General features: G+C 42.3%; 1 protein-coding gene across 1 annotated transcript; it reads left to right on the forward strand.

Annotated features, from left to right (window-relative positions):
* The first annotated feature begins 97 nt into the window (after positions 1-97).
* Positions 98-13,236, forward strand: LOC144664838 (protein mono-ADP-ribosyltransferase PARP14-like). Its single transcript, XM_078526059.1, is given in 10 exon segments — positions 98-228; positions 569-647; positions 2,201-3,682; positions 4,714-4,947; positions 5,536-7,307; positions 7,606-7,779; positions 8,949-9,959; positions 9,961-10,981; positions 11,451-11,765; positions 12,685-13,236. Coding segments are annotated over 9 exon segments (6,312 nt in total). The 5' UTR covers positions 98-228; positions 569-622; the 3' UTR covers positions 12,963-13,236.
* Positions 13,237-13,768: the final 532 nt, after the last annotated feature.

Here is a 13,768-nt window from a genome sequence, read left to right on the forward strand (position 1 = left end):
GTTATATTTCGCGTAAAGGGAAAGACCCTTTCAGGTAAAATAGCTTGTTCCCAGTCTCCCGTTCCCCCGACGGTTTTCCGAGAAATCCGGAAGTGTTTGTTCCAGGAATACGATTTCATGAAAAGCGAAACTGCAACACTGCAAACTTAAAAGTAAGTTGTTTGATGATGGTGTTTATTTCATAAAAAGCATTGAAATCATCTAGTTGCAAGCTTATACGGATTGCCGGTAAGTTGTTAGGAAGGTTTTAGTCGGACTCGCGAGCTGGCCGCAAAATTTTGCGCCTTGTTCACAATGTTTTCGACAAGGTTTGGCAACGTAAATTATAAATAACTTCGATGAATTTGTTTCCTCTGTTGCAAAGATGTATGATGACTGCATTCACACACGCTTGCAGACATCATTTATACTTATGTTGTTAGCTATGTTTACACTCGATCCAAAGCGTTTGTGTTCAAAATTACCTTATTTTGATCTATTTTGCATTTTGATATTTATTTCTTTACGTAATATAGTCAGTTTCAGTTTCACCAAAGTGATTAACATGACATATCATTCTTCTGTTTAGAACTTTTCCCCGTTTCAAAGCCATTGAAGAGCGTTTTCAACCATCACATCAGCAATGGACGACAGTTCTTATTTATACGGTAAGTCAGTGCAATTCGAACAAACAGTGAATGTTATGTACGTACATGTTTGGAGTGAGATATTTTACAGTTTTTGTAGTGTGGTCGAGTGGGCATTCACTTAGCTATCACTTCTAATTTTTATATAAGTTTGCTCAACTAAGTTTAGAACGCAATATATTCAGTCTATTTTAATTCCCACGCTAGTTTCTATCGACTCTGTCTATGTTATCAAAATTATCAAAGGTGCTAGTTGAGCTATTGCGGTGTGAAATTAAAAAGCAAAATTAATTCAATAATTGCCTAGATTCCCCGATGGATTGCAGCATTTCTACGTGGAACAAGCAGTTTTAAATTGAAATACACTACTTACTTGCTGTTAATTTTAGGCCAATCGGTTAAATATTGTTTTGTCGCCCGCTAAAGGGTAATCCCCCTTTGTGGAAGGGGATTTTATTTCCTAAGGCGGAAGTAGTTGTACATTTCGAAACAGCATCACATTGAAAATTGCTATCATTGCTTCATTAGATATAGCCTACAACATCCCAAACTAACTGTGTTACTAGGGAAAACAAAGATTGTTTGTAGGTAAATATATCTATCTTGACACATGTACACAGACTATGGAACACAATTTAGGAAGTTCTGTTACACACCGTTCCCGCAATCGGCAAAAACTTCTAATACTGAGACAACAACAAAATAAGGCCCTAACGTTAACTGATAACAGGCAAATGCACTGTTATATTGAATTAATATCAACTGAAAACCGTCGTTCAGGTTTCCTACATATCCTTATTCTTTCCAATAAAGAGAACCCACACTACGTGACGTATTGAGAACAAACATGACATTCAGCAAGTGGGTTTCCCTGTGTTCCTCCAGACTAACGGAAAGAAGTTTATTTTTAAGAGGCTCCGTCACGAATGGCGTACTTAAAACATTTTTAGCCCAAATATTTCACGTTTTTCGTTCGTTATGTGCCTCATTTTTCGCTAATCTTTAACCTCCTTGTTCAAATTGGGTTCATTGCTTAGGTATTAGAGCTTATTTCTCTGTAGTTTCCTACGATGTAAAGGAAACTACAGAGAATCATTCAATCATATTACGAAAACGGATGACTGACTCGTTTCAAGAATAATTTATTGCAGTTTTCACAAACATGTGAACTCTTAAGTTCAAAACCCAACTCACGATTGCGTTTTCGCTGCTGTCAATCATAATTATGGCGACAACCAAGGAACCTTGCTTAATAAACAGAAACAAACAAAATGGATCGAAACCTACCAATCATAACCGACCGCTTTGACCTTTTAACCCGGTTAAAGTGAACTTCTGTTTCCCGAGAGGTCCGCTTGGATGGCTGACAGCGGCAAAAAGTGTTAACCGTTGGTTGAGGTCTAATTTAAATTTCAGTGTTTGGAAGTTCGTGAAAACCGCAAAATGTTAGTCTTCTTCTCAGACGTTATTTAGGATGTCACGCAACGCTCCCCTTCTTTGGAGGGGAGTGTTACGTGACGTCCCAAATGACGGCTGCAAAGAAGACTGCAATATTGTTGGCTTTTGATTAACAGGGAATGACAATGAAGAGGAGGAGGAAGAAGACGAAGAAGAAGACGAAGATCTCGAAGAAGATGAAGAGAACTTCGATGTCAGTCAATTCATTGACGAAGATGACACAGTGGAAGAAAACGATGACATTGGTATAACAGCGGAGTTGTCATCTGCTGCCAGTAGGAAGATACAAGAAGACGAGGACCCAGAAGAGATGGAGGAGAAATTGAAAAAGCTTGAAGAAGTATTCAGTTGTCTACCGCCTGTCCTTATCAAGAGAATTCTACGCCGCGATGACGTACGTGGAGACATCGACAAAGCAAGTGAGAAGTTACAGGAATTCCAGGATATGGAAAATCCAATGGATATATTCAAAACTCCAGTGGCAGCCAAGCCTCCTGCAGTGAAACCGAAAGGAAGAATTCATGGATCTCAAGTGGACGGTCCCAGCAACCAGGCAGGGGAGTGGAGAGGACAGCAAAAAAGTTCCAGAGGAGCTGAGCCGAAGAATTTTCGAGGAAGGAGAAACAGGAGGGGCTCTGGAAATGAAAATACAATGCATAGGGAACAAGGAGAGTTTAAAGAAGTACGCGATTTTAGGAGACACAGTTTCGATAATAACAATATGGAACAAAGGGGAGGATACCAAGCTTATCGAGGCCAAAACACAAGGCAAAGTGGAGGCGTCAGGGGAAGGCAAAGAGAAGGACCGAGGGGTGGTCCGAGAGGTGGCTTTGTACAGGGTCACGGTGATTACCAAGGATTCAGAGACAATGGTATGGGAATGCCAGTTCCATTAATGCCTCAGGAATGGGGTTTTGGTGCTGACAACACTTTTCAGCCTCAAAGAGGACATGGAAACTGGGGTGGTCGAGGACAAAAATCAAAGCCAAAGCCGAAGAACAAGAGTCGGGGCTACAGAGGACGAGGAAACAATTTCCAGAGACAAGAAGAATACCAAAATCCTGGAGGATTCAATGAAGGAGACCAGTTTTCACATGATCAGTCTCAATTCTCCCAAAGGCAGCGCTATTCTGAGAGAGGTAAAGGCCAACAGAATCAAGGAAGAAGGGAGAATCGTGGAAGAAATGCACCTCCGGTGTTCTTGGGCGACTTGGCCAGCGGTAATACAGGAGCACACAGAGCCTGTGACGATTCTGATCTCGGATCGTCCGGAGGAGTCGATTCCAACCGACGCGGCCAGGAAAACCGTGGGAGGCCTCGGGATAGTGCTCGTAATAGAGGCCGTGGTCAAAGAGGAATGAGGCGTGCGCAGAGCTTGTCTAGTGTGGTGGGTGGCGACCAAACTGCTGGAATCGGAGAAAACGTCGAAGAGCAACCTCAGTTTGAACGGAATAAATTACTAGTTTGTGGGCTGAGCGAGTCGACGACTGAGGACGGCGTGATAAACTTCATCGAAGCAATGAGTGGTGAAGACGTGGAGGAGGTACAAAAGCTTAAAAATGGCAACGCCCTTGTCACAATGGTCAATGCCATTACAGGCAAGTAAATTTGGGCGTGATTCTCTTTTTTAAGTATGGACGTAAAACCAAGACCAAAGTAATCACTCTAGCCAATCACAAAGAAAAGAAATCGGAACCAATAAAAGAGAAAATTCCCCGGGGGAAAGGGGCGTTTTTTTTTTTTTTTTAAAGGCTGTTTTAAAAAAAAATAAAAAAAAAAAAAAAAAAAAAAAATAAAAAATTATCTCTGTTGTGGCAATCCTGCCCTCAGAGTCCTCGTTTTCCTTATACAGCAAACCGCTGGCCAAGGGGAACATGGGCTCTGCAAACAGGATTGCTCCACTGCCGTAACTTTCTCTTCTCGTCAAGCACAATGTCAAAACAATGACCAAAATTTTAACTAGGCTAGACGTAATCTTCTTTCAAAAAATATCGCATCTATCGATTTATAGATTTTAAACCAAGTCTAGTCTAGCTACAGCACTTCATGGTGGTTTGTATTTATGTCTAATGTAAATTAGCCTAGTTTTCGTAAGAAAAGGCGATATGAGTTTCCATATTTTTGTTTTCAATCACACTATTTGCTTGATGTAATCTACACAGGATCGTTATGTGAACAAAAGAAAAAAATCGAGATCGCTTCTTCTTTACCGAGTTAAAGCCGTCTTAAAACATCAAATTTCACTTCTAGGTGGGTAAAAGACCGCGCAAAGTGAGGTCCTGGGGCTATTCGAGCGATGACGTCAAAACAAACAGAAGATAGAAAAACATCCTCTCATGGTTAAAGTCCTGTTTGTAAAGCACACTTTTATGCTGTTGCTTTGCTTAAGCTAAAATTTGAGCAAATATATTGGTGGCGACTAAGAAACTTTCATTTCGACGAATCTCGTTCTGTTTGTTTGGTTCTTGGGGTGACTTTCTTGTTCTGACGTTACGCCTCCATATGTCCCAGGTCTCCACTTTGCGCGGTTTGTGACCCGACCGGAAGTGAAATTTGACTCTCTTGATCAGAAAGAAAAAAAGACAGGTGAAGAGAAAACGGTTTTAACGATTGTTGATGAATTTATTAGATTTCAGAAAAATCAAGACCAAAGGCGAAAGAAGAGGCTTGGATTCTGCTAAAGTTTCCATCGAACAAGTCCCTGTTTGTACGAGCATTCTTGTCAGTGGTCTTTCTGATAACACTACCCATGATGCCATTGAACTGCACTTTGAAAGCCGAAGAAACAGTGGGGGTCCTGTGAAAAAGGTAGACTTTGTACCTAAAAGTGGGCGAGCTGTGGTTGTGTTTCAAGATCCAAGAGGTTCGTAGACTCATTTGTTAGTACGGTTAGCGATTTGTTTTCAGCAGACAACGATGTAGATGACTACTAAGCTCTAGCGATAAGAACAGCTAAATCGAGAAAGAATACAAGCGTTCTGAATAAATGTAAAGCTACAGTTTGACCTGTGGGCAAACGATGGTTTTTGGATATTTAGTGAAGTTACATTGCTAAAGCGTTTTAAACCAAGAGAGGACCTCATCCTCTCATGGTTTAAACATACTTTGCTGGATATCCTGGATTAATTTATTTTTTTCCATGACCTCTGTGATTGAATTTGAGTTTAATAAATAGAAATTAAATGTTTACTACTCTTGGTTATAAAATGGTGATATATTTGCTGACTGCTCTTAAGATAGGATATCTGTGGATAGCTATTACCACAGGTTTCATTCCAGATGTTCTTCTTATTTCTCTTTCCACTCTACTTCGAGATGTGGAGGAAAGCTGCCAGTTATATATAATTGAAAACCATATGCGAAAGAAACAAACAGATCCATTGTTTAGTTGCAAGCAAATTATTCTACGTGCAATAGTTCTGGTATAATTCTTAGCTTCTTTCGTATACAGATATGGAAAGAGTGTTAGCCAGACATGAAGAAAAACCACACGTCTTGAACCAAGCGCAGCTGTCAATCAAAATCTACCACGAGTTTCTAGAAAGTAAAGATAGTGATGTACCAGACGATTTAGGCGGATTAGGACCGAGTGCGAGCGGCGCTGATAAAACTCAAGAGAGCCAGCAGTCTGAACCGAAAACACAGCAGCTACACATAGCTGTAGACCCGGATGTAATGGAATTCATCACAACCACACCGTTGCTTGATCAACTGAACAAGTCACTGGCTGCGAAGAAGAGTGAAATTACCTGGAAACCGAACAACAAAATGGCTGTAATATTGTATCGGGGAGAGGGCGCAAATGATTCCTGGCAGTCAGAGTGCATTGATGAAGTACAAAGCTACCTCGGCAGATTTACGAAGTGCGACGTTCAAGTCAACAAGGAATTTTGGGAAGCCGTGGTGGCTCAGTTATCCAGTGTTCGCGCCTGTTTGGGGGTAGATCCTCCACTGGTCAAATCTATCGCTGATTCATTTGTTGCTAGAATTGTTTCACTGAGCAAAGATGTTAAAGATTACGAAGAAAAGTTAAAAGCTAAATTGGAAGAGATATACCGGGAGGAAACCAGAAAAACCTATCTGAAGAAGAAAGTTCCGAATGTTCCTGAAGAACGCTTAATTCTGTTGAAGAAGATCAAGTTTGCGGAGAAACTTCAACAAAAGAACAAGGAGCTTGAAATAAAGTTGGATACCGAAGGGGAAGAGATCTATTTCGAAGGTCCTCAGCCACAGTTTACTGAGGCAACTATGAAGTTCTACAAACAAATGTCAGACATGGTTGAAAAGAAATTGACTCTGTCCAATAGCATCTTGGAAGTTTTAGGCTCGGACGAAGGGCTACAGAAAGTCAAACGTGAGTTGGAAAGCAACAACGTGGAGGCAGTTTTCGTCATCGACAAAGACGCCAGGATTATTGGCACGTCAGCTGCGCATGCGGACAAGGCCGCGAGTCACGTGAACAAGTTGATGTTGGAAGAGAAAGTTCAAGTGAATGATAAGAGTAAGCATTTGTTAAAAACACCAGAATGGCGGCAGCTGTGTGAGGAAATCAACAAGGAAACAGATGTCCGTGTTCACAGAAACAACTGGAATGACACATACGTTGCTGGCTTCCGGGATGATGTCATAGAGGTCATGAAAAAGCTAACTACCTTCTTAGAAACCAACTGCATCAGGGAGGAGCAGTTTATATGTACTTCCCAAATTGTCAGAAGGTATCTGGCAGAGCTTCGTCAGCAAGATTTGCGCTCCATTGAAAAAGAACTGAAAGGTTTTGAAGTGAAGATCAAGAAAGGAAAAGGAAACGACGATTTTGACATTTCTGGAAACAAAGAAGGCTTGATCCGGGTAAGGAAGAAGCTTGATGCTCTCATAAGAAACACTGAGTCAGAGACGTTTGAAGTGAAGCAACCAGGCCTCCGGAAGTATTTTGAAAGCGAAAAAGGAGACCGCCTTGTGAAGTCGGTGGAAAAGGATCAAGACTGTGCAATTCAAGTCCAGAAGAATTTTGGCCAAAGGCGAGATGGCATGCGCACCCAAGCAGCGGCTGAAGATTCTGCTTCTTTAGGAAGTGATGCTGAAGACGAAGACGACGACGACGACGTTAGTGACGGTGATGATGACGACGACGAGGCTGCTGTTAGCGGTACTGATAGTTCTATATTGGTTATGACTCAAGGCCAGAAAATATCATGGAAACCTGGGAACATTGCAACGGAGAAGGTGAGTTTAAAGCGGAACTGCTTTCTCACGTGCAACTACCCAGAGTGCTTCATTCTCAGTTTTCCTTGACACAGTAACCCAAAATTTCTGATCTTGGCCAACAGTTTATCAGGCTTTCGGGCAATCAGGAGAAATCCCTTATGTTTCCTTAACGCACTGTCTCCAGTACTCGGTTGCTTAACCAGGATCCAGAATAACCACACGGACCGAAACGTACCACAGCGCTGCCCGAAAAGAATGTTTTTTGTGTGTAGTTTTAATTAATGAACAAAATTAATTTCTTTAACTTAAATTGCAGGCTGATGTATTGGTCTGTTCACACGGAGCTTCCTCTCAAGCCATTGCCAATGCTGGTGCTCCTGCAGTGCCAACTCCAAACGTTGGAGACATTACTGCATCACCTGGCTTACCCTTGGCTAGTCACGTGATCAACACTAATTGTTGCCAATGGAAGGGTGGCCAAGGGGAGTTGGTGAGTGTATGTTTTATGATATGTTTAGTAATTAACGAAGATTAAGACAAACTGAAACCAAAGATGATGCCCGGGGGGGGGTACTCCCTATAATGGCCTATACGGGGAGGCTCCGCCCGAAAAGGGGTACCTTTTTCAGGCGTCAGGTATATAAAAGGGTAGGGATTTCACGAGTTTAAGTATATGAAAGGGTATGGAAATCTGTCATTTGGCTATTTAAAAGGGCCTTTAATTAAAATATTTCGAACAGACGCAATTTATGGCTGTATTATTTTAATTTATTAAGCGCTACATAAAAATGACAAGAACACGTCCTATTTTAAGTCCACGCCATGTCTCTTAGGTATATGAAAGGGGTACCTTTTTTCAGTTAAAGGTATACGAAAGGGGTACAATTTCTGTCAAAAATGGTATATAAAAGGGTAAGGGGTTAGAACTTGGGGCGGAGCCTCCCCGTATAAAACTTTTCTGAGTACCCCCCCCGGGAGATGATGATGCTTGGGTAGATATGAACACAGATTACAACAGCATAATTCAGGATTGCGAAGCCACGCAAATTCTTTACAAAAGCCCCCACCATCCTCAAGACTGGCGTTTGACGGCAGTTTCCATAGCAGGAGGAAAGGCTTTGAGAGTCAAGTGTCTTTTTGAACTCTGCTTACACACTGCTGGGATCATTTTATCCAATTTTTTCATTTATCCGAAGTTCACATAAGTGTATTTCATATATTCACTTTGTCATCTACTCCATACATGCCGGACATTAGGACCTACAATTGACCTGCTCCCAACGTATCAAGGCTTCATAACTCAGCTGGTAGAGCAACGCACCGGTATCGCGAAGGTCATGGCATGGGTTCAAATCCCGTTGTAGCCTTGAATTTGTTTCAGGCTAAAAAAATGCAATTGCTGAAATTGATTACACACTGCAAGGATCATTTCATTCATTTCATCATTTATTCGTAGATCACAAAATTATATGTCTTTCACATATTCACTTTGTAATGCAACGCAACTAAGGGAAACTGATGTACTCTGACGCGTAAAACTTGAATTGAAGCAAGTTTGGAAAGGGTGATTCTTTGGCAGAAAGAAAAAATGAAATTGAAAGAGAAATTGTTGTTGAAGTTTTTCCATTGTTTACAATTTTAATTTCCTATTTGTCTTAGACCCTACGGGCCATTGTCCAAAAGTGTCTACAGAAGGGTGAAGAGCTTGGAGCGGGGTCGATTGCATTTCCTGTCATAGGCACGGGAAAACTGAACTTCCCACACAATACAGCCTCAAGGATCATGTTAGAAGAAACGATCAGCTTTTGCCAGACTAATCCAGGTTCTAAGGTGCAGGATATTCGATTTGCGGTGTATCAACAAGATCACGCACTAACTGCTGCCTTCAAACAAGAGATGGACAAATTGCAAGCAAAGTACAAATCTCGTCCTGCAAGCACTATGAGTGGTTTATTCAGAAGTATTCGTTCAAAGTTCGGAATAACCGCAGCAGGGTCAACAGGGCGTGTGAACATCAAAGTTCTGCAAGGCGACTTGTGCCAGGAGAAAACAGACGCCATTGTAAATATAACCAGCAAAGACATGAATATGGCGACTGCGGGGGCGCTAAGCAAGGCAGTACAAGCAGCCAGCGGCCCTCAAGTGCAGGCTGAGTGCACTCAGCTGGGACAACAGGTAGGTGGAACAGCAGTAATCACCAGTGGTGGGAATTTAAAAGCGCGTCACATCATTCACTTGATCCCAGACTCTGCACAGAAGGATCACCTTCAACAGTGCGTGGAAAGATGTCTTCGTCTTGCCGAGACACATGGTCTTCAATCCATTTCCATCCCAGCAATAGGAACTGGAGCATTTGGCCTGTCTGCTGTCGACTCGGCTAGCCTGATATTTAAAGCTCTTGGCAACTTCAGCGGAAGTTTCAATACCGTTCGTAAAGTCCGGATTGTAGTCTTCCAACCTCAGATGTTACCGGCATTTCAACAGGAGCACCAAAGACACTCGTCGTATTCAAACGAAGGTATGACCACACCCATCGGTAAGGATCGTCCCTTCAGTGTTGAGGTCATAAATGATGATCTGACTAAAGAGAAAACCGACGCGATCATGAATATCAACAGCACAGATATGAACATGAATAACGCTGGCGAGTTAAGCAAAGCAATAGCAAACAAGGGGGGGTGCACTGGTGCAACAAGAGTGCAGCCAACTGGGCAGGCAGTCCGCAGGCTCAGCTGTGATGACTAGTGGAGGGAACTTGAAGCCTCGCATCATTCACATTATTCCAGGCTCCTCGGATAAGCAACATCTTCAGCAGTGTCTGGAGCAGGGTCTCCGCCTCGCAGATACAAACAACCTCACATCGATCTCCATTCCAAGTGTTGGAACTGGCGGGTATGGCTTGTCCGCGGCGGACTCGGCTCAAGTGACATTTCAAGCGCTGAACAACTTCAGCAGAGGTTGTAAAAGTGTTCGCAAAGTGAGGGTGGTTGTATTTCAAGCTCAGATGTTGCAGGAATTTTTACAAGAGCAGCAGAGACAACCAATGCAAGCAATGCAAGATGTGGACGAAGAAGAAAGTGACTCCTCCTCAGACGAAACAGACGCTAGGGAGCCAAGGCAAAGACAACGCGCCAGTCACGATCGCGAGCACTCTGTAAGCATTTGTGTCGTTGGCAAGAACAAGGCAAGTGTAAAGAAAGCCGTGGAATCTTTAAAGAAAGGTTTCGCCGAAGCTTGTACGACAGAGAAAGTCGAAAGTGACGTCATTAGTGAACTTTCTCACAAGCAGATTAACAGTCTGAGAAGAAAAGCTGAGGCCCGTGACGTCAAACTTGAAGTTGAGGCTGCTGTTGATCGCATTGTCGTACGAGGTCAACCGAGTGAAGTGTCCAGCATGGTTGGGGAGATCTGGAAAGAGATTAACGAGCGATCAAAGAAGAAACAAGAGGAAGAACAGGCACTGCTGGTGTCAAAGAACATTGAATGGAGTTATGAAATAAACGGCACAAAAATGGTGTTCGGTCCGAAAGCAAACGCGAAGATTGAGATGGCGCACAGCAAAGATGAACCCAGAGTACAAGTGTCTCTACGCGCAGACCAGTTTGTTATCGATTTGAAGGCAAAAACTGGCCGCGGACAGAGGACTGGTGAACAAATAACACTCGGCAGGAAGGTGAAGGGGGCTGAAGAAGGTGAGTGACAGTACATTACTGGTAATAATGTTGTTTGATGTGGCATCACAAGTCCAAAAAAGCGAATATAAGTCCATCTCCACAGTACAAAGCTTCAAGATCAGTGACTTCTGTTTGCTTCATGTAATAAAAGGGCTCACTTATGTTCGTTTTGTAATGACTAGCATGCTTATCGTTTTGGTGAAAATGCGTATTGTACGTCCAGCCTATTTAAAACATCAGTGTTAGAAAACCTAGTTACTGATACAAGGTGTTTCTCTATGAGTCCTCTTTCCCAAAACTCGTATTAGAGTGCCCCCAGATAGTAGCTAGGCATTTAGTGGTCAGCGAGTAGCTCAGATAAGATAATAAAGTTGAAGTATCTCAGTTCGATATTAGAATTGAAGGAAAACTAAAATTGAAAGTCTTCTATCTAGATCTGTTGCCATGTTAACTTCCAGGTTAACATAGTAGACATTTCTATCTCCAGGAATTGCTCTTCCTAAACACTGGACGCCAATGCCACGCCCTGACATGACAGTTCACTTGGTACCTCTATCCCAGACTTCCTCTGAGTACCAGGATGTAGTGCGCAGGTTTCAAACTACTGGTGGTGGAGCGAATATTGTGAAAATTGAGCGAGTTCAAAATCCTCATCTTTACAAGTCTTACATGGTAAGAAAACAGAAGATGGATAAAGATATTGGAGGAAATAGTGAACTACAGCTTTTCCATGGAACCCAAAGCAAAAACATCACGCACATCAACACACAAGGATTCAACAGAAGCTTCTGTGGAGCCAATGGTGAGGATACAGTATTATTATTATATGGCTACAATAGTACGCGCACTCTGATTGGCTGCTGAGCGGGCATTATTTTCTTGTAATGATCGGGCATTATAAAATTTTTTTCTCGGCTCGACGGTTTTTTGAGTTGTGAGTAAAAGCTACTAGCGAGGGGGCAAAAACAAGAAAAAATGCCGACAAAATATAACTATCTTTTCAATAACTGAAAGAAAAATATAAGCATACCGATACTTCCTTAGTATGAGCGACGAAGAGAGCCACAGAGAGCGAGAGCGAGTTTTTGAATAGTGCTTTAAGGCCATATAATAAATAACTTATTAACCTCGTCCGTTCGGTCATTACAGGGGAATCTCAGACCTCGAGCTTGATGTATTAACCTCGCTGTCGCTCGGTCAATACATCAAGACCTCGGTCTGAGATTCCCCTGTAATGACCTCACTCTCGGTTAATAAGTAGTATGTTCCCCGTGCGTGGCGCTCGTTAATTGCAAGGTTTTACTCAATCTTGTACCCAGAGGCCGCGATCCTTCTGGTCTGCGCCAGGAATCGGGACCTCTGAGCTATTCTGAAAGCCCGCCACAAAGGCGTCTGAATATGATTGCCTGTTAAAAACTTGTTCGTTTCACCACAATCTCCGACGCACGCGCACAATCAAATGGGAACCAGGATTTCCTGGCTCCGTTTTTGGATTCCTCCAGATCTGTTGAATTTCCCGACCGCTGGTTAAGGGGAACGCAGGCTCTGAAAAGGAGATTAAGTTTTACTATAGCTGTGGGCTCGGAATAGTTGCAACCTTATGCACTCAATCCTCAAACCACTTGTTCTTGATTTGCTTTTCTGTTTGCTGTCTTGTATCATTCGTTAAGACGTGCTTTGTACTTAAATATCGGTCATGCATGTTTTGTGTTCCTTTTCAGGAGTTGCTTATGGGCGCGGAGTGTATTTTGCCAGAAACGCCTCTTACTCCGTAAGATACGCAGCGGGAGGAAGTGGGGGTCGCCACATGTACCTTGCCCGAGTCCTGGTTGGGCAGTATTGTGTAGGCAACTCATCAATGATCGTGCCACCTCCGAAAAATCCTTCCAGGGCAGAGATATTATACGAATCAGTGGTTGATAATCAAGGAAGTCCATCCATTTATGTTGTATTTTTCGATAGTCAGTGCTATCCTGAGTATCTTATAACTATGCAATAGGAGAAATCACTGTCTTTATCGATATACTTCCTAGGAACTTCAGTACACATTTTAACCAGTTCACCAAAAAGCACTAAGTGCAATACAGTGTGATATGTGGTCTTTGTTTTATGACGCATTTCTTATGGTACGTTTTTCATGTCTCGAAAAGGTTTCTCGCGTTACCAGTGGTTGTGAAAATATTATATTCTGATCAAAATACTGGGGCTGGGAGGCCTTTTCGGGAGGAATTATATATATCCCTTATCTGCATAGAAGTTGATATAAAATAACGAAAAAAATGTAAAATAATATGAGATACTTGATGGACGTCCAGTGCTTAAGAGTGATATGTAATTTTCTCTTTTAAGGTGTAACAGACTAATAGGTGCGACTTTAGGTGTATGATGTACCTTATTTTCTCAATTAAACGGCCCGGCGTTTATTTCAAACTTAGCCCGGTGTCCCTGCCTGTTTGATTTATGCGGTTTTTTTTTGGCAATCATATATCTTGCCATTACAACTACAGCTTTTCATACCTCAGAAAATACTCGAGGGGGTGGCTATTTACATCTCCACCTCATAGGCGGAAAGAGTTGCTCCGAATATGAAAACCTGCCAAGTACTTTTGGGACAGTCTTAGACCCCCCTCACGTCCCAAAACGCTCCGCCGCCTCTGACCTTGAAAACCCGGCGATAATTCGAGACCCGGCGTATAATCGAGAAAATACGGTAATTCATATAGAAAATTACCTTATTCCTTTTTGCTGAATTTTGAAGCACAGGATCCAAATGGAGGGTCTAATTAGCTGTAAAATTTAAAAATC

This window comes from Oculina patagonica, chromosome 9, assembly GCF_052425735.1.
Source record: "Oculina patagonica isolate OP01 chromosome 9, crgOcupat, whole genome shotgun sequence".
Lineage (NCBI taxonomy): Eukaryota > Metazoa > Cnidaria > Anthozoa > Scleractinia > Oculinidae > Oculina > Oculina patagonica.